The sequence below is a fragment of the Balaenoptera borealis genome (genome assembly GCF_965194805.1).
Source record: "Balaenoptera borealis genome assembly, chromosome: 7".
NCBI classification, from domain to species: Eukaryota; Metazoa; Chordata; class Mammalia; order Artiodactyla; family Balaenopteridae; genus Balaenoptera; species Balaenoptera borealis.
The window spans coordinates 119,044,968-119,069,980 of record NC_138864.1 but is presented as its reverse complement, the minus strand read 5'-3'; the positions used below and the strand labels follow the sequence as shown (position 1 = coordinate 119,069,980).

The 25,013-nt window shown below is 36.2% G+C and overlaps 1 protein-coding gene and 1 pseudogene across 2 annotated transcripts; both read right to left on the bottom strand.

The window, feature by feature from the left end:
* Positions 1–36: 36 nt before the first annotated feature.
* Positions 37–6,327, bottom strand: OR2A7 (olfactory receptor family 2 subfamily A member 7). Its single transcript, XM_082400497.1, is given in 3 exon segments — positions 37–4,184; positions 4,188–4,247; positions 4,252–6,327. Coding segments are annotated over 3 exon segments (921 nt in total). The 5' UTR covers positions 4,417–6,327; the 3' UTR covers positions 37–3,488.
* A 5,893-nt stretch (positions 6,328–12,220) lies between these two features.
* Positions 12,221–24,499, bottom strand: LOC309632712 (olfactory receptor 2A5-like; annotated as a pseudogene). Its single transcript has one exon. The product of its transcript is annotated as an olfactory receptor 2A5-like (transcript).
* Between the last annotated feature and the right edge of the window lie 514 nt (positions 24,500–25,013).

The window sequence follows — 25,013 nt, the reverse complement described above, 5'->3', positions numbered from 1 at the left end:
TCCTTCTTTCCTTCTTTCTTTCTCTCTCTCTCTCTCTTTCATGTTCCATGTGACCTGCAGAAAATGTGGAAATCAGGAAACTAACACATAAAAGAAAAACTGAAATACTGTGAAAACAATAGTTTAGGACTATTGTTTTCACATGTTTAGTTTCAAAACGAAAACATAGTTTTCTATGTTCATTTGACCATAGGTCATAAAAAGTAAAAAAATTTGAACAAAGACAATAATAAATTAAATATAAACATTTATGATACCAAACAAACTTAACCGTAGGAAAATGCATCATTTCAAAATTACATGGTTTTTTTGGTCACACATCAAGGTGACATAACTCTTAACTTGTGGACAACTTCTAAAAGTGGTCAGAGTAAAACATAAACATATACAAAACATAAATGTATATGAAGGAAAATAACATACATAATACAGTCAGCTTTTAATTGCAATAAGTATGTTCTCAAATATTTATATTATCTGTCAGCATTGGACATTTTTTGTCAGCACCAGGCATTTTCTGTAATCACTGATCTTCTTTTAACCTGCATCTATAACCATTATGGTTATAGCAAGGTCGACTAGGATTTGAACGTAATTTCCATTTGAAAGTAGAATAAATAAAAATCAACACATTGATAATATAAACACCTCCCAAATTAAATTATCTTAATAATTGGTTTGCAAATTGGTGGCTTTTAATTGATGAAATAAATATGCAAGTCAAGGATGAACCTGTTTTCAGAAAGTCATGACAGGCTTGGAATTTATGGAAAATTACAATTGTAAAATATTATGAACTGTATTTCTGGAGTAATTATGTGTTAAAAGGTCAGAAGTTCAATGTTTGATTTGGAATCCTGAAAACTGGGAAATTAAAGAGGCAGAATTTGCTTACTGAGCACAGCCCAAGTCACAGAAACTTCATTTAGTAGACACCTGGTTTCTGATTATGAGAACTGTGATCTATTGGGGGGGAAATTTATTCTAGTTTTAGAAAATACCCTTCAATATTATTCAATTGCATTTGCTCTGATTCTAGGCTCATTGAGCCATGTCCTTATTTTTTATTCATTTCTCAGATTTTTGAGAGGCAAATTGGGGAATCTTGGATAATGGGTATAGGTACTCCTTTTCCTGAGAAGAAATATCCTCCATTATAAGGTTCAAATTGGCATCCAGGTTAACCATGATTATCTCGTGAGTTTTGTGAGGGGCAGTCAGTTCTTCAGTGACCATAACTCCCAATGAGGAAGCCCCACACCAGATAAACACTGATGCTCAAATTGTGATTTCATAGTCTGATCATCAGGGTTCCCATAGAAATGGTTAACTGAGAGGTTAGAACACTATTTTCTGACTTAATTAAGTATAAACTTTATTAAGGACTAAACATTAACCCCATTAAACATTAAACAAGAACACTGATCCCTTTATTGAAATGATGAGGGCTTCCCAGGGCACACGGGTTCGAGCGCTGGTCTGGGAAGATCCCACATGCCGGGGAGCAACTAAGCCCGTGAGCCACAACTACTGAAGCCCGCATGCCACAACTACTGAAGCCTGCGTGCCTAGAGCTTGTGCTCCACAGCAAGAGAAGCCACTGCAGTGAGAAGCCCATGCACCGAAAGGAAGAGTAGCCCCCGCTCACCACAACTAGAGAAAACCCTTGCACAGCAACGAAGACCCAATGCAGCTAAAAATTAATTAACTAATTAATTTTTAAAAAATTTTAAAAAGAAATGATGATATTTGTTCAATAATATAAAACACTCTGGTGCAATTAAGTAGTTTCTCTTAATCCCCCAAATTCTTAATTGTTCAGCAGGGCTTAACTCCATTAAAGCTTTTGATAGAACTTACTTCTTCAGTTTACTCCAGGGTTTAATTTACAACCAAAACATTTTTATAACTGTGCTTAGAAGCTTTTACTTATCTCCAAGCTTTATTGCTTTTCAAGTAGTTGAGACCTGACTTTATTCCAAGATAACATTTAAAAAAACCATAATTTGCAAAAGATATAATTTACTTTATATCCCTTAAAAACAGTGTTATTTTCTTCCAGCAGTAGGAAAAAAAATTCTTAAAGTTTTGTCTATGTATTTAGCCACAAAATACATAGAATATTTTTCATTAGGAGGAAATTTTCATAACTGCATAAACACCTCACTTAACCCTTTGTCTTTTGAGATTCTAGTAATGTATATGGCATTTCATATAGAGTGTCAGGAAATTCTTGTTTGTGTGGCTATAATTTGAGATTTTTTCATTGCAAGAATAACCGATGAATAATAAATAATGTACCTTCCCTATTTTGTTTTGTTCTTAATCTCCAAAGGATCAACTAGCCCCTTGGGCATTCTATTTTATATTCATTTCCTTTTTATCCATCATATTCATCGTGCACCTGTTCCTGTGAACATTCTCTTACAGAACTTCTCCCGTGTCTCTATTTTCTAAACACAACGATTAAACTTTTCTAAAGCTTATATACTATGTAGGTGATCGACTTTGCAAATCCTTCCAGATTCCCTTGAGAAACCTGGTTTTCTCTTTAAAGCCTTGAGACAGAAAAATAGATTGATTTCATGCAGTCGGTAAGTAGGAAAATGTATACAGAATAAATTTTTTAAATTGAATGAGGTCATCCCCTGAGATGTATCTTGGAATACTTATCCAAGACAAAGCAGAGAGTTGGATTAATTTTCTCCAGATGATCCAACATTGAAGAGTAGGGATAGTGACCCTCACTTTCTGTATCCAAAGAGAGCACAGACCCTCACAGGCTGATCTAGGGTACTGTGTTTAGACCTACATCCTCTTTAGAGGCTCACTTTGCAGGAACAAAAAATCATTTTGCTCTAGAGGATGGTTACAGGAAATATTCACAATGAGTCAATCAGTATCAAGATCTCCTGTTCTAGTAAACTTCTAATTAAGTGTTATGAAAATAATTTCATGTGACCAAATAAGTTTGGAAAACACTGGCTAAAAGTTGCAATAGAATTCTTTATTTACCATAGGAATTTTTACAGTTTTTACTGTATGATAATATGAATTGTGAGTCCCCTAAAATGAGACATTTAATATGTAATAATTCTCAAACTTATTTGACCACAGAATTTATTTTTAAAGCCCTCTTAAGGGGCTAGAGATTTGAGGAAAACATTTTGGGAGATATGGGGCTGGAACATAGCTTGATGAAGAAATTATAAATAGTATTATTCTAGATCTGTCGCTTCCAAATACTGGTCTATAACATCCAATAGCATCACAATTTGCTATAGATAATATTTGGACAATGATAATATTTAAAGGCATAGATTTCTACAAAATACTTCCTACATCTACTCAATCAGTGATCTAATGGTGGGTCAGGAGACAGTTCTATTTTTAATAAGAGTCTTAGATAATCTTATGCTGAGTTGGGTTTGGGACCTCTTAAGGTAATATCCTCCTAGGTCACTGTCAACACTGATACCACCATCTTTTCATAAAGCTCTCTCTATTCCCAGCACTCTCTTCAAGGCATTCTTTACTTCTGAATTCCTAAGAGTATAGATAAGGGGGTTGAGCATGGGATTGAAAAATCTGTGAAACAGGAAAAGATATTTCTTTTGTTCCTTGGGGTTCCCATATCTAGGTCCAATATACATGATAATGGCTATGCCGTGAAAGAGTCCAACCACACAGAGGTGAGATGAGCAGGTGGAGAAGGCTTTTCTTTGACGTTCCCCAGACTGGATCCTGAAGATGGCACAGAGGACACACATATATGAGATTACAATTGAGAAGAAGTGTCCCACTAGCACAGAAATCATTCCAGCCAGTACCACAGTTTCACTGATGTGTGTATCTGTACAAGCAAGTTTGAGAACAGCCATGATTTCACAGAAAAAGTGATTGATTTTCTGGGATATACAGAAGGGTAAGGGTAAAAGTAACACTAGAAGAATCAAAGACGGAAGGACTCCAGTGGTCCAGGAAATCACCACCAGCACGATGCAGACTCTCCAGATCATGATGGCAGAGCACCAGAGGGGGTGGCAGATGGCTACACAGTGATCACAGGACATCACCACCAGGAGAAGACATTCTGTGACAGCAAATGTCAAAAAGAGAAAGCTTTGTGTCATGCAGCCAGCAAAGGAGATAGGCTTGTCAGGACTCAGGAGGTTTACCAGCATCTAGGGCATGGTGTTGCAGGCATAGGCTATGTCAACGATGGCCAGGTGTGAGAGAGGAAGAAGTACAGTGCAGTCTAGAGCCCAGTGAGATGAGCCCCAGGATGACCCCGTTCCCCGGCAGGGTGAAGACATAGAACAGAGAGAAGAGCCCAAAGAGAAGCATCTGAATCGTTGCATCAAGGGGAAATCCCAGTAGGGTGAACTCTGTGATACATGTCATATTGTCTCCCATATCCCTATGACACAGGAAATTCAGTTAATGTCCATGGTTAAAGAGAAGTCTTTGAAAATAGATTTATGTCAACTATACCTTTCTGTGGTATAAAAAAGTGTTCAGAGACACTTTCAGTGAATTTTTGTGTTTTTAAATGAACGTTTAAAGAATTTATTTGGGGCTTCCCTGGTGGTGCAGTGGTTAAGAATCCACCTGCCAATGCAGGGGACATGGGTTTGAGCCTTCGTTCATGAAGATCCCACATGCCGCGGAGCAACTAAGCCCGTGTGCCACAACTACTGAGCCTGTGTTCTAGAGCCCGCGAGCCACAACTACTGAGCCTGCGTGCCTAGAGCCCGCGCTCCGCAACAAGAGAAGCCACCACAATGAGAAGCCCGCGCACCGCAATGAAGAGTAGCCCCCGCTCGCCTCGCCGCAACTAGAGAAAGCCTGCAGGTAGTAGCAAAGACCCAACGCAGCCAAAAATAAATAAATAAATAAAACAAATTTTTTTAAAAAAGAATTTATTTGGTAACCCTAAAATATATATACACATACACACATATATACATATATTTCCTTTCTTGTTGTTAAGTTCTTAGCAGAGGCTAATTTTTCAAAATATTGGTGTGGCCAAAAAGTTCGTTCGGGTTTTTCCGTAACATGTTAAGACAGTACGAAAAACCCGAACAGAGTTTTTGGCCAACCCAATGACTATGTTGCCACATGTTAATAGAATACATAGTTTTTGTTTCATTCAGTGAGATACCTCATATCCTTCAAATAAATTCTGCTTTTCTTTGCTCATATTAGAGTTACTTCTGTTCTTTTTTCAAAAACCATGACCCTTAACTGATACACATGCTAAAGTCCTCAAGCTGCAATACGTCTAAATCTCGACTTGGAAGGGCTCATCAAGGACAGGGTATACTAAAGGTAGATGTACCATTTCCCAGATACACCATTAGCCATTAACCTCTCACCTGCCTGTCAAAACACACTTTCTACTCCTGCATCTGTTGTCACCTCCACAACTAATATTGCACAAAATCTCTTCTTGTTCAAATATAATGACTTATTTTCAGCCTAAAATCTATTTTTTCATATTTGGTTTTACAAAATACTTAGATGAACATTTATATGAATGATTGAATAGATTTGTACTGTATTGTTTATCTAAACACAAAAACAGATTCAGTAACTTTGTTAGATTTTGACTCAATATTGATAAACACTCTAGAAATACCCAGTTTTAGATACTGTCTCTGCACGTGATTGGCAATAGCTAGAGGACTTTTGTGAGGGATGCTGCAAAGCGGTCTTTAAATTCCTTGAGAGATTGAACTAAATCATCTTTCTTACTCTATGATTCCACAATTAGAATGTACGTATAAACATGATATTGCCCTCCTTGCTTAAATTTTATTCCCATTTTTTAATGTAAAATCATCTTGTCTTGAAGAGAGCAAGAGTGAGCAGTAATTCTCAATTTAAATGGCTATAAAATTATCAACCCATTTAAAAATCATCCCATTTGCCTTGTTACTCCCCTATTGCTATTCCAATGATAACTGTCAGGTCCAGAAGTTTGAAAATAAAATAATTTGGTATTTATTGATTTCCTATTACATACCTACCATTGTTCTGAGGGTGGAGCTATCAATGATAGGAACTCTGAACTCATACTAACTGCTTAGACTCTGGTCTCATAATACTGTACATAAATACATAACTATTTGTACACTTATCCAATAACTGAATATTTGTCCTTATATATTTAGATATTTGACTTCCCTCTACATATGGTACTTTAAGCCTAGTTTTTAAAATAAAAAGGTACTGGACTTTTTTGATTAATATTAAACATTTACCAGAAAGTCGTACACACTTATCTTGTTACCTTAAAAATAGCTACCAGTAAAAAATAACCATTCAGGGCTTCCCTGGTGGTGCAGTGGTTGAGAGTCCGCCTGCCAATGCAGGGGACACGGGTTCGGGCCCTGGTCTGGGAAGATCCCACATGCCGCGGAGCAACTGGGCCCGTGAGACACAACTACTGAGCCTGCGTGTCTGGAGCCCGTGCTCCGCAGCAAGAGGCCGCGATAGTGAGAGGCCCGCGCATCGCGATGAAGAGTGGCCCCCGCGTGCCACAACTGGAGAAAGCCCTCGCACAGAAACGAAGACCCAACACAGCCAAAAATAAATAAATAAATTAAAAAAAACAAAACCATTCATATACTGATTATATTAACATATTGATATATTGCTTAATAGTATCTTTTACTCAGCCTACTATTTATACTATCAATGAGAAAAATTTGAGCATTAATGAAAATATACTTTTGCATGATATTAAAGAGTGACAGTGAAAGCTAACAGGCAATGAAAATGATGTTAAAATATATTTGACCAGAACTCACAAAAGTAATTAAGAAACTTGTGTATCTACGGATGATTTTTGTGTAAGGACCTCACAAAATCTTCATGCAGAAAAAGCAAACGTACCTGGTGTGGCTAAATTTCCTGATGGTGCTGGAAGGCTTGCTCCTCCTCTGAGAACTGCCAAGGAAGGATCTTGGCTTTTCATGTTGCCTAAGAGAAGAGAAGACTTTATTCATTTATCTCCACAGGGCACCTTCTCAATTGTCATAAGGGCTTTGTGTAGGGCATGAGACAGTAGGTCTCACTTACACCAGTGTGCTCCCTATAGAGACATAAAGAAGCCAACCACTGTTCCCCTTCTGAGACTGAAGAGGATTGGCAGTCTGTCTCTGAGGTAGCCAGAGAAATAGCAAGACCTTTAGAGGTTAAGATAAGAACAGGAAATACCTTCATAATTAAAAGGATACACACATATTAAGTTATACTCTGGTGACCCCATGAATATTACAGGTACCCAAATACAGGAATTTATTATAGTTTCATGAATTTTTATGTTGTTCCAGCTCCCAAACATTCAAGAGGCACTCAGGAGATGCAGAGATTCATCCCTGGTTATTGTCTGACCGTGAAACTTGACATTAATTCCCAAAGCCATATTTCTTTTAGTGTACATAGTCTTGTTTCCCAGCTGCCGTGAACCTTATAGGAGAATAAACTTGTATTCAAAGGTAATAACCATTAAATCATTTTAGATAGCAACTCAGAAGCTACATCCTTGAGCACAGATCTGGAAATGTGTGGGCACCCTGTTAGGGTTTCACGTTAGACATGCCCTGCAGCTTGTTGATCTGTCTAGAGGATGAATGAATAAGGCACAAGAGCTGAGTGAAGCTTACTTTTGAAAAATTTCCCTTTTTGATAATTTCTGGACCTGCACTTATGGGAAAGATAGAGCTCTGTAAAAGCAGAGGGCCCACTCCTGTCCTCTTTACCCTTATGGTGGGGCTGGTTATATGTATTCTACCTATCAGAGTAGGCAAATACTACTATCACAGTCTATACTGAAGGAATACAGTATTCCAACTCTTCAGGGTGTTATCAACAATCCACTGCCTTAAATCTGTGTGTCAGGTTACAATTTCTATCAGGTCTACAAGTTCTGAGCAATACAATATGTGTTGGAACCAGTGAATCCCTTGGTCATTTGCCCTTTGTCACTTCCTTTGCTGTGAAATGGGCCTACTGGACTGAGATGATACTATGTGGGAAACCGTATCAGAAATCAGATAATCTAATGGCCCTCCAACAAAGGTACTAATCAAGATACTGCACACAAGAAAGGGAAAGTCATACTTGTGATGTGTATCATCTGCACTCACAGTGAATTATTGCCTTTTGTAGGGTGGAAGGAATCAGCATGCCACCAACTGACTTATTGGTCTCCTTAAGAGGAAGGTACCATATTGAGGACCCAGCATTGGTCTTTGCTGCTAACAGAACAGATACTCAGCACAGTAAAGCAGCCTTGGTGAGGTGCAGACTGTGCTGGTGCAAAGTCCCCCTCTCTGTTACCATGCCTAATGCATTTGTGTGCTCACTGTGTAATCACTGGAGTGGCTGAAAGCAGAGGCTGCCTGACACTTACTGGCTATACCTGGTTGTTTAATGCCTCTTCTGCAATGACGTCTCTGGTTGGCATGAATATGGGATGTACAGATTCATACACTTTGTGTACCATCCCACATCTTTTTCCCATACCTCCATTCACCCAATATTCCAACTGTCCTCCTTCCAGATCCATTATCAGCCAATCAACCCATTTGCCATTTTTCAGGAGTCCATGAATATTCTTATCTCAGGAAACTTTTCTCCCCACAAGGTAGAGGAATAGTTGAATGGCTAGCTATGGGCAATGACAAGTTTAACCTCATTAATTACCTTTAATGCCCCCCACCTGAGTGTTACATATATTGCACCAATATATCTAGACAAATCATCCTTGTATCAGGCCTTTCTTCCTAAATTGTCAACTGGTTGTAGGAAATCTCTTGGAGATAATACACACGTGTGCACACACACATACACAAAAATACATACATACATTAGAGAGAAGCGTCAGTGATATAGGTGATATGGGGATCTGGGCCAACTGTCCATCCAACTTACTTTGTCTTCTGCACATGCTCTTGTCCTAAGTTATACCACATTCAGTATATGATGCATGATTGCTGTGATCACTCTCTCCTATAATTTGGTGGGTCTGATAGCATCTCAGTTCAAGACAGGCAACTCTGGATTTGTAGTAACTTGATACTCTATGAATAGTCTCTCCCAAGTCTCAGCAATATGTGAGGAACGGTGTTGAGAAAGGTGTATTGTCTTCTGCTGGAGATGGAAAGCCTTGATGCAGAGTGCCTGTGGCCTGTCCCATGATTCACCCATTGGGGCTTACCAGAGACATCTTTATCTACCAGAGATACCTTCAGATCCACGTGGTCTGCCAGTCAAAAGTTCCAAGTGCTACATCTATAAATTATTAAATGTATAGTTCAATGAATTTTCATGTATCAATACACGTGTGTAAGCACCATCCAGACAAAAGTATAGAGCATCTCCATCACAAGAGAAAATTCCTGTGACCACCTCATTGCTAGAAATCACTTTCCTACTCCGAGGTAACCACTATTCTGACTTCCATCACATAGATTAGTTTTGCCTGTTTTTGAATCTCATATAAATAAATTACACACTATGGATGCTTTTGTCTCTGGCTTCTTTGACCCAATATAATGTTTTTGAGATTCACCCACGTTGTTTGGGTATCAGAAGCTCATTCTTTTTTCTGCTGTGTAATATTCAATATGAAGGTTCCAAAATTCATTCATCTATTCTACCGTTCATGGACATTTGGGTTATTTATAGTTTTTGGCTATTGTAACTTAAGTTTCTATGAATATTCTTATACATGTTTTCACTGGGTATATACCAAGGAACAGCATTACCAAACCATAGGATAGGCACAGATTTATTTTTAGTAGATATTGCCAAACAGTTTTCCAGTGTGGATTTATAATTTTATATTCCTACCAGCACTTGATATTAATTTTGTAATTTTAACCATTGTGGTATTTCTCTGTGATTTTATTTATATTTTATTGATGAGTAATTGTATTGAACACATTATCATATGCTGATTGACCTTTTGGATATCCTTTTGTATGAAGTGCCTGTTCAAATCTTTTGCCCAATTTTTGAGGGTTTTTTTTTTTCCCTCTTGTTGATTTGTAAGCATTCTTTAGAGAGTCTGGACGTAAGCATTTTGTTGAATATAGGTACTGAGGATATCTTTTTCCAGAATGTGGCTTCCCCTCTGGTAACATCTCTCAAAACCATGATACAATATCATAATCATTATATTGTCAAGGTGCACAATAACATTTTCATCAGATTCATTTTCATGAATCTCTCATGTTGCCTTTTTCTAGCCACATCAACTTCCCTCCCACACCCACTATGTCCTTAACCACAAATCTGTTCTATATTTCTATGATTTTGATATTTCAAAATTGTTACATAAATGAAATCATACAGTGTGATTAGTATATAATCTTTTGTGCTTGGCTTTTTTTTTTTTCCGCGTAGCGTAATTCTCTGGAGATTCAACCAGGTTGATACACGTATCAGTGGTCTGCTCCTTTGTATTACTGAGCAGTATTCTATGTACCCCAGTTTAACTATTCACCTGTTGATGGACATCTGGATTGTTTTGAGCTATTACCAAAAAAGCTGCTATAAACATACATGTACAGGGTCTTTTTTGGGGGGCGGGGTGTGTTTGTGTAAACATAAGTCTTCGCTTTCCTAAATTTGATTTTTGGTAATTTTAAAATTATGAATTAAATTTTCTTAATTCATATTATATAGTTATAGTGCTATGCAAATTGTCTATTCATATCGGGTGAGTTGTGATTGTTTTTTTTTGAGGAAGTGTTCCATTTTGTCTAAGTGGTCAAATTTATGTGTGTTGAGTTGTTTATAATTTCCTTTATTATCCTTTGATGTCTGCAGTGATGCCCTGTTTCATTCTGATATTTTTAGGTTGTGTCTTTTCCTTATAAATCCTGCTAGAGGTTTCTAAATTTTATTGATTCGTTAAAAGAAACAGCTCTTTGCTTCACTGATCTACCGATTTTTTTTTTGTTTTAAATTTCAGTGTTTTCTGTTCTAATCTTCATTAATTCCCACCCTCTGCTTGCTTTGAATTTATTTTGCTCTTCTTTTTCTAGGTTCTTGAGATAAGGACATCTATTACTCATCTGAAACTTTTCCTCTTTCCTAATGTACACATTTATTGGTATGTTTCCCTCTCTGAACTTTGAAATGTTGTGTTTTTATTTTCATTCAGTTCACTATATTTTCTTTATTTCTCTTGAGACTTCTTCTTTGACTTATAAGTTTTTTTAAAGTGTATTTTAAAATTTCCAAGTGTTGGAGATTTTTCTGTCTTTCTTATATTGATTTCTAGTTTGATTCCATTGTGGTTGAAGAATTTACTCCATATGATTATTTCTTTTAAATTTGGTGAGGTGTTTTTACAGGCTAGAATAGATCTATCTGTTCTGTCAGCACTTGAAAAGAATGTGCATTCTGCTGTTGTTCTATAAATTTTATGGAATGTTTTATAAATGACTATTAGATTCTTTTTGTTGATGGAGCTGTTGAGTTCTTCCATATTCTTGCTGATTTTCTCTCTAGTTGTTCTATCAGTTTTTGAAATGGCAGTGCTGAAGTCTCTAACCATGTGTGGATTTGTCTACATTTTTGCATCATATATTTTGAAGCTCTTTTGTTTGGTGATACACATTTAGGATTGCTATGTCTACTTGGTGGATTAAACTTTTTATTATGTAAAGTTCCTATTTGTTTCTGAAAATTTTCTTTGCTTTATCTCATATTAATATAGCTACTCCTGCTTTCCTTCCATTAATGTTTACATGATATATCTTTTTCCATTCTTTAAGTCCACCCACCTATGTTGTTAAACTTGAAGTGAGTTTCTCATAGACAGCATTCAAGAAACAGAAGTAAGGGTCATGCTTTTTAATACACTGTCATTCTCTGTCTTTAAATTGATGCATCTAGACCATTTATATTAAATCTAATTATTGATACTTTAGGGCTTAAGTCTTACTTTTGTTTTGTTTTCAGTCTCAACTCTCTACTTTTTATTTTTCCTGTGGGTTACTTGAATATTGTTTTAGAATTCCATTTTGATTTATCTATAGTGTTTTTAGTGTATTTCTTTGTCTAGCTTTTTGGTTGCTTTTTATAGTTTAGTGCTTTGTCTAGATATTATATTATATATATGTGTGTATACATATATATATATAATAACAGTCAATTTATGTCATTTTTTTACCAGTTTGAATGAAGTATAGAAATATTATCTCCTTTTGCATCTCTTTACTCTCTCCAATTTGTAATTTTCTTCAATATTTCCTCTACAGAAATTTAGAAAAGTACCCAAAAAAGCTATAATTTTGGCTTGAACCATCAAACATAATTGAGAAACTCAAGAGGATAAGGAAAGCCTATGGAATTTACTCATAATTTTTCTTATCATGTTCTTTCTTCCTAATATTCCAAGTTTCCTTTTTTTCTGTTTAGAGAATTCATTTTTAAAGATCAGCTTTGCTGTGTATAGAATTCTATGTTGACAGTTTTTAATTTCAGTAATTTAAGATGGTATTCCATTTTATTTTGTCTTCCATGATGTTTGTTAAGAAGTCAGCTATAATCTTATTGCTGTTCCCTTGAAAGTAATGGACTTTTTTTTTTCCTGGCCAGTTGTAATGTTTTTTCTTTACCTTTCATTTCCAGCAGTTTGACTAATATATTTCTCAGTGAAGTTTTACTTATATTTATTCTGTTTGAGTTCTCCCGAGTTTCTTAAATTGGTGTGTTGATATTGCCTATCAGATTTTAGAACTTCTTGTCATCATTTTTTTTCAAGTCACCTGTCCCATTTTTTCCTCTTTTTTCCTTATGAGTCTCCAATTACATGTATGTTAGACCTTTTGACTCTTTCTTACAACTCCATTTTGCCCTCTTGAGTTCTTTATTTTTTTCTCTCTTTAGTTTGGCTATATATATTGAACTGTTTTTAACTTCACTAATCTTGACATCAGTTGTAGCCTGTCTTCTGTAAAATACATCTAATGAGTTATTTGTCAGATTTCTTTTATGGAAAGATTTAGAATGGTAACTAGACTTTTAAAATCAGATTCTTATTTTCAATCAAAAGAATACATGTTGTCATCTATTCTCTCCTTTATTTCCTTTATATCAATTATAAATATTTTAATATCCTTTTCTATTAACTCCAATATCTGAATGATCTGTGAGTTTTTTCCTAGTAACTTATTATCTCTTATCAATCATTTTTTGCATGTTTAGGGATTTTCTTAAATGCTGAAGTTATGGATAATATGCTATAGAAACTCTCAAGACTTTTGAGATTTTTTTTTTTCTGGAGAGCAGTTAGACTACTTGAAGATCACCTTGCTCCTCTTAAGGCTTAGTTTTAAGCTGTGTTATGGTAAGTAACATAGCCCCTAATCCCAGGACATGGGAATTCTCCCAAGACATGGAATTTCTAGAGCCCCATCTGAGTTTCTAAGTTTTGTTTTGTTCTGTTTGCTTTTGACCAATCTCTTCCCATTCTGGCTGGATCTGAACTCTAACATCTTCCCAGGAATTTGTGAGTTTTTTTTCTTCTTTCAGTCTTCCAGCTGCTGCTGCTGCTTTCTGCTAGGTCTCTCCTTAGCCCATTTTCACATAGCTAGGGAGTTAACTCAGGAAACAAATGACATTTTAACATGAATATTTCTAGGATTCTCTCTCTATTGCTCTCCTCATATGGGACATTGACCCCCAATTCCTAACTGATCTAGCAGCCTTGAACTCTAATCACTGCTTCCTCTGGTCACCAAGACCACTGATCCCTCCTTGGGTTCCATATTCCTGGACAAAGTCCAGGAAAATGCCTTCCTGGGAGAGTTTGGGCCAATGTATTCACCTCATATGCATCCCCTCCATTTCTTCAACAATTGACAAAAGTTGTTTTCTATATGTTGTTGAGATTGTATAGCTATAAATGGTGGGAGGGTAAATCTAATACCAGCTATTTTGGTATAGTCAAGACACGTACTAATTTATTTTTAATGTGAATCTAGAAAATCTTTTCCCTGCACTGAAAATTTTAATTAAAATATAGTAGTTACAAGATTACTCAAAAAAAGGGGTTTTAATAATTTGGTTTCATGAGGGAAAAAAACTCATCCAGGAGTGGAAAGTTTGTTTTAGAAGTAATGGTCATTTTGCATCACATTTTCTGGAAGTCCCACTCCATGCATAATCATTAGTGTGGTTTACCTTTGCCCATCAAGAAGTCAAGTCTCTAGTATGTTACTATATTTCACTATATATTTGTTTACTATTTAACTTTTTATTTTTTTAATGGTTGAGAGACATAATAAAGTGAAATATTATTGCCTGAAAGTACTCTGCTAGTCTGGAAAATAAAAAGGCAGAAGCTTCAGGGAAAACCTTGTTAAGAGATATAAAAATAGTAGGAAAGTGAGGTAATTAGAGAATAAATCTGCCTTTAATTACGCATGTTGTAAAACATAAATGGGAGACTAAAAGAGAATGTAGGTGAGAGGTAAAAATGAAAGCAGAAGTAAAGGAGGGATGGAAACATTTCTATAATGGGTTATGAGACAGTGTTATCTTTTTTTGGTCAATACTAAGTATTTTTCAACTCTTGTCAGAGGACTTGGAAATTATTCACTATCCAACAGTGAATCCCAGTTCTGTCTTCACTTGACTCATAACTGATACTGTAGAGACATTTAGTTCTGCAATGATTGTATGTATTGAGTAACATTCTGCTGCCAGGGATTTTCCTTCTGGGTGTTCATTTCCCTGAAAAATAACACTTGTTACCAGGCAATGTGAATGCTTATGATTGAATTGGTTACTTAGTGTAATGACATTGTTTCAATAATTAAACAACAAGAATTTAAAAAATAAGCTATTAATCCATTTCTTGAAAAAATTGTGCTCTTTAGATTTTTATGGCTTTAAGCATATTGATAATCCAGATGTCTCATCTCTGAACAAAAATGCTTAACACCAGAGATGAAACTTGCACATCAAAATTTTTCCTATTTTCAGGTAGTGTCTTGGACAATTCAGATTCTCTTATCAAATTTTGCTGTTAGGTAATTTTTCTGACCTTGAAGTCATCCTCCGACCACATCCCAAAGGAAGAAGGCTCTACTTAGCCAAAAGTTCTATCCACCCCTCACATGGACCTCTTCTGCCGTTCCCTCCATGAAGCACCCTTCACCTAGGCATTCCTGAGGCTGTAGATGAGGGGTTCAGCATTGGACTGAAGAGACTGTGAAACAATAACAGCTTTTTCTCTTATTTCCTCTTTGACTAGAGTACGGGGACCGTATCAGTGCCATGTCAGTGCCAAAGAAAAGCCCAACCACACCATGGTGGAAGGAGCAGGTGAAGAAAGAAGGCTTTTCTTCAGCCCTCTCCTGACTGGATCCTCAGGATGGTCCAGAGGCTGCTAGAATAGGAGACCAGCACCAAGCAAAGGCGCCTAAGACGAATACACAGGCAGCAAAGGTGACAGCTTCACTGATCCATGGGTCAGCACAGGCCAGTTTGAGGACAGGTAGGATTTCATAGAAGACATGGTCCACTTCCGAGGACTCACAGAAGGACAACCTTAGAAGGAGAATTGCATGTACCAGAGCCAGAATCAACCCACATGTCCAGGAAGTGATGGCCAGGACCGTGCACGCTCTCCAGTTCATGATGACAGTGTACTGGAGGGGAAGACAAATCGCCGCAAACCTATCATAGAACATCACCACGAACGTCAGGCACTCCATGTGAGCAAAAGTCAAATATAAAAAGGTCTGCATTATGCATGGAACAAAGGAGAGGGTTCTATTCAGGTCTGCTAAGTTTACCAACATCTCAGGGACACTGTTGGAAGCATAGGACATGTCAATGATGACAGGTAAGAGAGGAAGAATTACACTAGGGTGTGCAGTCTGGGATGCAGAGATGAGTCCAGAGATCATGCCATTCCCCAGCAGGCTGAAGGCAGAAAATAGAGAGAACATCCAGAAGAGGAACACTTCCATCTCTGCACTGAGTGGAAATCCTATCAAGATGTGACCCATGTCACATCTAAAGATAGTCTGCCAAGGATAGAAGAATGACAGAAAGATTAGTCTAAAGAATTAATAAAAATTGAAGTTATTTAATTCAAAAGAATTCAGAGGAAACACATACTAATTTCTGTTCTGTTTCAATTATTTTCAGTCTTAATGTAGCAAATATTTCAGAACCACATTTATAAAGGAAGAACAAAGTATTTACCATAGTGTAAAAATAATATTGTGGAGTAATAGAGTCAGTTATTTTATTCTTGATCCTCTACTTCAGCTTTTCCGTTTCCTTATAGAGAAACTAATTATTTCACTACTTTAACAATATTTACATGAGTATCAACATAATGGATCACAGTAGGGAAACAGATGAAGATGCATATCTGCTCCTAACTCCTTTAGCTTGGAAATGACTCATGTTACTTTTGCTCACTTTTTAGGCCAGAAACAGTCATATGTAGTCATTCCAATTTTAAAGAGAGCTAGTAAATATGGGGAATTACTTGGATATTTGATGACCACTGTAGCTCCAACATTTGATGGAACTGGTTTTTTCTGGCTGACTAGCACTGATTTTCTCTTGCCTTGCCCACTCTGTGCATAGTGATGACACACTGATTGCTTCAAATTGTAAATAAGGCTCCCTCCTCCCCCTTTAGAAAGTTTGTTATGAAACATTTACCATTGCTCATACATAAAACTATTTTAAAACTCTATTCAATGTAGTGATTTTCCTCTCAATTTTAGGGTCTACTCTAAGAATTTTTCCTTGTGTAACTGACATCAAAAGTAAGACTATTCTTAGCCAGTGGGAAGCAGCGGCATAGCACAGGGAGATTGGCTTGGTGCTTTGCGACGACCTAGAGGGGTGGGAGACGGAGGGTGGGAAGGAGGCTCAAGAGGGAGAGGATATGGGGACATGTGTGTGCATGTGGCTGATTCACTTCGGTGTACGGCAGAGACTAACAGAGTATTGTGAGGCAATTATACTCCAATAAAGATCTATTAAAAAAAAAAAGACTTTTCAGCTGGACCTTATCAGCTACACAGAAGAGAATAAATTTATCATGTTCTGTTATTTAGCATAGCCACATAGCATTTAAACGCACATGGTAGATGTCATTTTACTTTGCATAGTCACAGCAAATTTTCCACATAGATAATACAGCATACCTTGGGTATACTATGGGTTCAGTTCATACCTCAGATATATTGTGGGTTCAGTTCCAGACCAATGCAAAAAAGCCAATATCACAATAAAGTGAGTCAGACATTCTTTTTTTGGTTTCTCAGTGCATATGAAAGTTATGTTTACACTATACTATAGTCTATGAAGTGCAAAATAACATTATGTCTAAAAAATGTATATACCTTAATTTAAAAATACTTTATTGCTAAAAAATTCTAACCATCATCTGACAACGGAGGGTTGCCACAAAACTTCAATTTGTAAAAACACAGTATGTGCGAAGTACAATAAAGCAAATCATGATAAAATGATGTATACCTGTAAACAGTACATTGTGAGTTAAATTCACTTGTACTAAAATTATTCTTCTTTAGATATATGATTGTCTTTGTTTTTTAAGACCCATGCAAGTAGGATGATCTGAGTAATGAAACTGTATTGGCAATGATTGTATATTTTTTTCTGGATGTAATAAAGGCATATATCGATTGGAGAATATGGTGAGATCCATCTTGGACACATGCGTAGGTGCTCACTATCCAACGAATGACAACTGTCTTATTTACAGAAGATCAAAGGGATGCCTTGAAGTGCAGGACAGTCCTGTGATGTTCTGAGCCTTGACTTCTTGCTTGGTTAAACAGCTCTCTTTGCTTACACAAAAAGAATTACCATAAGGAACAAGGCGGGCAGCCAGCTCAACCTTTCTAGGTAGGCTCAGGTAAAAGTCTGGGTAAAGATGACATGGTCCTTTCTGCTTTGGTGGATTCAAGGCTGTTCTGTGCACTAACTCTTTATGAATGAGGAGTTGCTATGGACTGCTATTAAATGTGCAATATTGGTCAAAGATATCTGTAAAAATAATTACATTATCACTATAAATGTCCGGTTATTTTTTAGGACATAGTCAAAGATGAAATAGTGAGAAGTGTGATAAAAAAAAAAAAAGCCACTCAGTTGAATTCAAATGTTGTATTTACCATATAAAATGTATCCTGGGAATATGTATTATCATATACATCATTTCGTCTTTTTGAGTGGTCACCATAGTTCACTATGATGTAAAAGACACTCAGTTTTTGTTAAATGAACGAGTGTCGATTCAATGAAGAACACATACACTGAAGGCTGATACGTAAATCCTGTTTTGCAAAGTTGGGATTTTTGCTTTAAAGAAAGTTTTTACCATTAGGTGTTAATAATTTGACAATAATTTTATTTGAAAAACTATAATAATTCAGCTAATCACTTTAGAATATATTGTTTTCTAAGGGTAAATTGGAATCAGTCTGTAATACTGGAGTACTGAAAACCTACAGAAAAATTATATAACACTTAAATGCATCTTATAGTTAATAACTGCTTTGTATTTACAATTTGGAGAAATCTAAAGAGGGAGTTCTATTAATTAAAAGAGGAAGAACTGTTTAAGTAAGTTTGAAATCTCAGTTTCAATGTATGGCAGAGCTTTGAAGTTTTTAAACTAAGAAACTGAGAGAAGCATCAGTTAAGATGGGGTGGTGTCTTTTTATGAGCAAAAGCTCACATGAAGTCCTCAACATTTTATTTTCCATACATACGATCAAGTGATGGAGGATTCTATGTAACAGTGTATTAAGTATGTGATATTAGATTTAGCTACAAAACTAATTTTCTAGAGCTTAGAATTGAGTAAGAAACATCAGGAATATATAATGTTTTGAGACACTATTGAAAGCAATCAGCAATAATTAAAATATATTTAATCTCTAAACTGAAAATTTAATAATTTAAATAAAGATAACCTATTTCTACTGATGAGGAACATTTGTGTCATACGTCACCATCTTACTTCCCAGATTATTTTTCTTTCAATTGTGGTTATTTTCTATTTTCAATTATTAATCATTTATTCCTCATTTTGATTACCATTATATTAATATTACTTTTTAAATTCAAATTGAAATTAAAGCTAAAAATAAAAGTTAAGATATCACAGAACACTGATACCGTTACAGCAATGGGAGAGAGAAGAAAACAAAAGCACTGATGGCTGAATGACAGTGCAATTTGTTAATTGATGCAATTTAAGTGCATCAACTCATGGAAATAAAAAACAGTAAGATCACTTCCTCACCCGGGCAGTGGTTTCCACTGAACATACAGCACAGGAAACTCTGAAAAATGTTTCTTGCACTAAAGAATTTTGCTATATATGTCCACCTCAATGGTCGATTTAGAAAATCCAGAAGCACTGGCTTTCATCCTATCCTATTATGGAACCAGAAAAACATTTTCCTAAAAGATGGATGCTATCAGAGTATGATATATACCAACACTCATGAATAAAGTGGGAGAATATGCCTCAGAAATAACTACAAGTCACACTTAACTATTTCATTGTTTCATGAAAGGCAATAAAATATTGCTCATAGACACTATCACTAGGACTTTTGTTTTTAGGCTGATTGCTAGTTACTCAGTGATACCAAGATTAGTAGCAAATGCTATGAAAATTTTACTTGTGGAAGTATCCATAATTACATACAGTTATCCTTATCTTTCCATTAAGTGATTTTGGGATAAGTTATTTAACAACTCTGCACATCAATACTTGCGTCTAGGTGTGTGAAGTCCTTTCATCTCTGTGGCTGAGTTCAGAGAGCCACATGCAGAGGCCACAGCCTCGACAAGGAGACTCTCATTTTCTTTGTCTCCTTTCCGTTAGTGCCAGTTCTGGACTCCATTCCTAGTCACATTGTTGGAGATGATGTGGAGAACGATGGGAACTAGATTCAGAATTCCTGTGCTCACAGCTCAGCTAGGAAGAGCTCCCCATGAGAATGTCTTTATTTACGAGTTCAGCTGCACTAAATACAAACTCTGGCTCAGAGAAACAGACATCCATGATATAATTTTTCTCTCACCATAGCCCAGGTGAATCTGCTGCCTCCTCATCCTACTGCAATAATCCTTATCCCAAACCACCTACCAGTGCAAATATATCTCATCTACATATGATGGTGTTAGTTCTGGCTGTTACCTTAAGATTCAACCTTAACCTACAGACAATCCCACAGAAAGTAGACTATTCCTCTTTATAACAGTCTCCATAGTGAGAAATTCCAGAGTTGAAAATGTTTACTTCACTTTCTGATGATGATGGAGAATAATAAAGCTGTTATTCTCTCCATTTTTGGGAGCAAAGTTTGGGTTTTTTTCTTTTTCTTTTTTTAAAAAATTGAAGCATAGTTGATTTACAGTGTTGTGCCAGTCTCTGCTGTACAACAAAGTGACTCAGTTATACACATATATACCTTCTTTTTTTTTAAATATTATTTTCCATTATGGTTTATCCTAGGAGATTGGATATAGTTCCCTGTGCTATACAGTAGGACCTTATTGTTTATCCATTCTAAATGTAATAGTTTGCATCTGCCAAAGGTTGTATTTTATAATTGGTTCAATACAAACAATTCTCATGACTCTCTTGAGAATTTAGATTTTCCAAGGAGGCCTCATTAGTCATTACACCTATAAACATCTTTCCTGAGGGAAAAAAGTTTTGATGAACATTCTCCCTGGAGGAGAACAAAGATCACTAGTGTTTGATTGTTTGTGCAGGAAATATTTTGGGGAAAGTCAGAAGCAGATATGTTGTCATAGAATGTAAATATATTTTCAAACACCTCAAAGGCTATAACCTGAGGCAAATATCACAATTTAGAGGACATAACACTTGGCCATATAATAACTTTGCTAATTCAAACTTCTTACCCCCCTGGTGGTTTATTAAGATCTGTATCTCCCTAATAACCAATAAACAGGTGCCTATAGAATCTGTGTTGCCACTTCTAAGGGGAATAAGTCCCCTCAAGTAGATGCATATTTTCATCTACTGAAGAATGAAATTGGGATGCAAAGCGGTGAGATTATCATAATGACACGTGTTGATTAGTGTTTACTGTGTTTCAGAACCTCAGGTATATACACCATACATGGTATTTTATTTAATCTTGTGAATTGATTAATATGTTGTCGCCACGTTATAGGTGTGCATTATGAAATTAGAGAAATAAATATATTGTCCACTCTATCAACTGCCAGCGCCAAGAATGAATTACATATGCAGATAACAAATCCTCTGCTCTAACTACTGAATGTACGTCCATTTTCAAAAGCTCTTAAAATGACCTCTCAGAAAGACTTCACCTGTTCTCCTCAATCCTTACCAACTCTCAACAATCTCATAAGCCTCTAGAATTCCTACACATATTTCCCTGGGTATGACTCATAACCTTGGAAGAGAATAATTTCTCTTTCTGTTTCTTGTTGTAAGCTTATATAAATTTAATCTCAAACATTTCTTCAAAATGTTTTTTACTATCTAGTAGTTGTAGAATGGTTTCTCAAGTGCTGCTGCACTGGGCAGGTCGTATAAGAAGGTGTCGACATTACTTTCATTTTTCCTAGCATATTTACGTCCATATAAGGTATAAACATGAAATTCAAGAAACACAAATTAGTTCTTTCAAATATGCATTACAAGTGGAAAGCAGAGCAGGTAAATCAGGTGACCTGTCAGTTGAGATAGACAAAGCAGATTTGTAGAATTACTGTGACACATTAGCATATTATCTTGTTGACATTATTTAGTAATGAGAACCAAATGAGATAACATATTCTTTTATAATTCACTATTAAAGTTTTGAGAGTTAACATCTTTACTAACAATAGCTGCATCTTTTGGGGCATCTGTTACACAGAATAATGCCCGGCCCCCAAGATGACGACATCCTAGTTCCAGGAAGCTCTGAGTATGTGAGCTTACATGATAAAAGAAACTTTGCAGATGTAATTTAGTTAAAGATCTCAAGATGCAGAGATTATCAGGGATTATCCACAAGGGCCCACTATAATTACAAAAGTCTTTGTGAGAGGGGGGCAGGAGGTCAGAGAGGAGGGAACATGAAGTTGACTTTGAAAATGGAATCAAAGAATGTAGGCAGAGTCTGTAAAAGGTAGAAAATAAAGAAACAAATCATTCACTGGAGCCTCTAGAAAGAAGACAATCCAGCAGACCCATTGTAGACATAAGACCTCTAGAAATATAGGATAAAACATTTGTGTTGTCCTAAGCCTCTAAATCTGTGGTTTTATGTTTCAGTAGGAATAAGAAAGTAATATAGGAATGATAATGCTTTATTTTCAGTTATGAAAATAAGTCCACTTCTAACTACCGTGGGCACTCTAAAAAACTGAAAGAGAAATTGGTGATTTCTGGCTTTTATCTGAGCATATAAAGAACTTGAAAGTCATCAATCATGTCTTCGAACAAGAAAAAATGTAAACAAACTAAAAAATGTAAAACTCTTCATCATTCAAACTTGCACTTCATTAAAATTTAAAAAAGCAAACAATTTTGCTCTGTGAAAGACACTGTTAAAAATATGGAAAGTCAAGCCAAAGACTGAAGAAATTCTTTGCACATATTGGAGAAATGACTTGATTCCAAAATATACAAAGAACTCTTAAAACACAGTAAGACTACACTAACCAAAGCAATCTACAGAGTCAATGCAATCCCTATCAAACTACCACTGGCATTTTTCACAGAACTAGAACAAAAAATTACACAATTTGTATGGAAACACAAAGGACCCCGAATAGCCAGAGCAATCTTGAGAAAGAAAAACAGAGCTGGAGGAATCAGGCTCCCGGACTTCAGACTATGCTACAAAGCTACAGTCATCAAGACAGTATGGTATTGGCACAAAAATAGAAATATAGATCAATGGAACAGGATAGAAAGCCCAGAGATAAACCCACGTACATATGGTCACCTTATCTTTGATAAAGGAGGCAAGTATATACAATGGAGAAAAGACAGCCTCTTCAATAAGTGGTGCTGGGAAAACTGGACAGCTACATGTAAAAGAATGAAATTAGAACACTCCCTAACACCATACACAAAAATAAACTCAAAATGGATTGAAGACCTAAATATAAGGCCAGATACTATCAAACTCTTAGAGGAAAACATAGGCAGAACACTCTATGATATAAATCACAGCAAGATCCTTTTTGACCCAGCTCCTAGAGAAATGGAAATAAAACAAAAATAAACAAATGGGACCTAATGAAACTTAAAAGCTATTGCACAGCAAAGGAAAACATAAACAAGACGAAAAGACAACCCTCAGAATGGGAGAGTATATTTACAAATGAAGCAACTGACAAAGGATTAATCTCCAAAATTTACAAGCAGCTCATGCAGCTCAATATCAAAAAAACAAAAAACCCAATCCAAAAATAGGCAGAAGACCTAAATAGGCATTTCTCCAAAGAAGACATACAGACTGCCAACAAACACATGAAAGGATGCTCAACATCACTAATCATTAGAGAAATCCAAATCAAAACTACAATGAGGTATCACCTCACACTGGTCAGAATGGCCATCATCAAAAAATCTACAAACAATAAATGCTGGAGAGGGTGTCGAGAAAAGGGAACCCTCTTGCACTGTTGGTGGGAATGTAAATTGATACAGCCACTATGGAGAACAGTATGGAGGTTCCTTAAAAAACTAAAGTTAAAAATAGAACTACCATATGACCTAGCAATCCCACTACTGGGCATATACCCTGAGAAAACCATAATTCAAAAAGAGTCATTTATCCCAATGTTCATTGCAGCTCTATTTACAATAGCCAGGACATGGAAGCAACCTACGTGTCCATCAACAGATGAATGGATAAAGACGATGTGGCACATATATACAATAGAATATTACTCAGCCATAAAAAGAAACGAAATTGAGTTATTTGCAGTGAGGTGGATGGACCTAGAGTCTGTCATATTATACAGAGTGAAGTAAGTCAAAAAGAGAAAAACAAATACTGTATGCTAACACATATATATGGAATCTAAAAAAAAAAAAAAAAAAAAAAGGTTCTGAAGAACCTAGGGGCAGGACAGGAATAAAGACGCAGGTGTAGAGAATGGATGGACTTGAGGACACGGGGAGGGGGAAGGGTAAGCTGGGACAAAGTGAGAGAGTGACATGGAAATATATACACTACCAAATGTGAAATAGATAGCTAGTGGGAAGCAGCTGCATAGCACAAGGAGATTAGCTCGGTGCTTTGTGACCACCTAGAGGTGTGGGATAGGGAATGTGGGAGGGAGACGCAACAGGGAGGGGATATGGGGATATATGTATACGTATAGCTGATTCACTTTGTTATACAGCAGAAACTAACACAACATTGTAAAGCAATTATACTCCAATAAAGATGTTAACACACACACACACACACACACACACACAAACACACACACACACACAGTAAGAAAATGAATAACTCAATTTAAAAATGGGCCAAAAACCCTGACAGACAGCTCTTCAAAGAAGATATGCAGGTGGTAAGTAAGCATATGAAAAGATGCTCCACATCTATATTATCGGGGAAATGCAAATTAAAATAAAAATGAGATATCACTATACACTTAGTAGAATGGCTAAAATCCAAACATGGGCAACACCAAACGCTGACTAGGATGTGGACCAAAAGGAACTTTCCTTCATTGCTGAGGGAATTCTTTTTCATTCATTGCAACATGGTACAGTCACTTTGGAAGGCAGTTTGATAGCTTCTTAAAACACTAAACATACTCTTACTATACAATCTACCAATCGCAATACTTGGTATTCACTCAGAGGCAGTGAAAACTTACGTCCACACAAAATCCTGCAAACAAATGCTTATAGCGACACTATTTATAATTATCAAAACTTGGAAGTA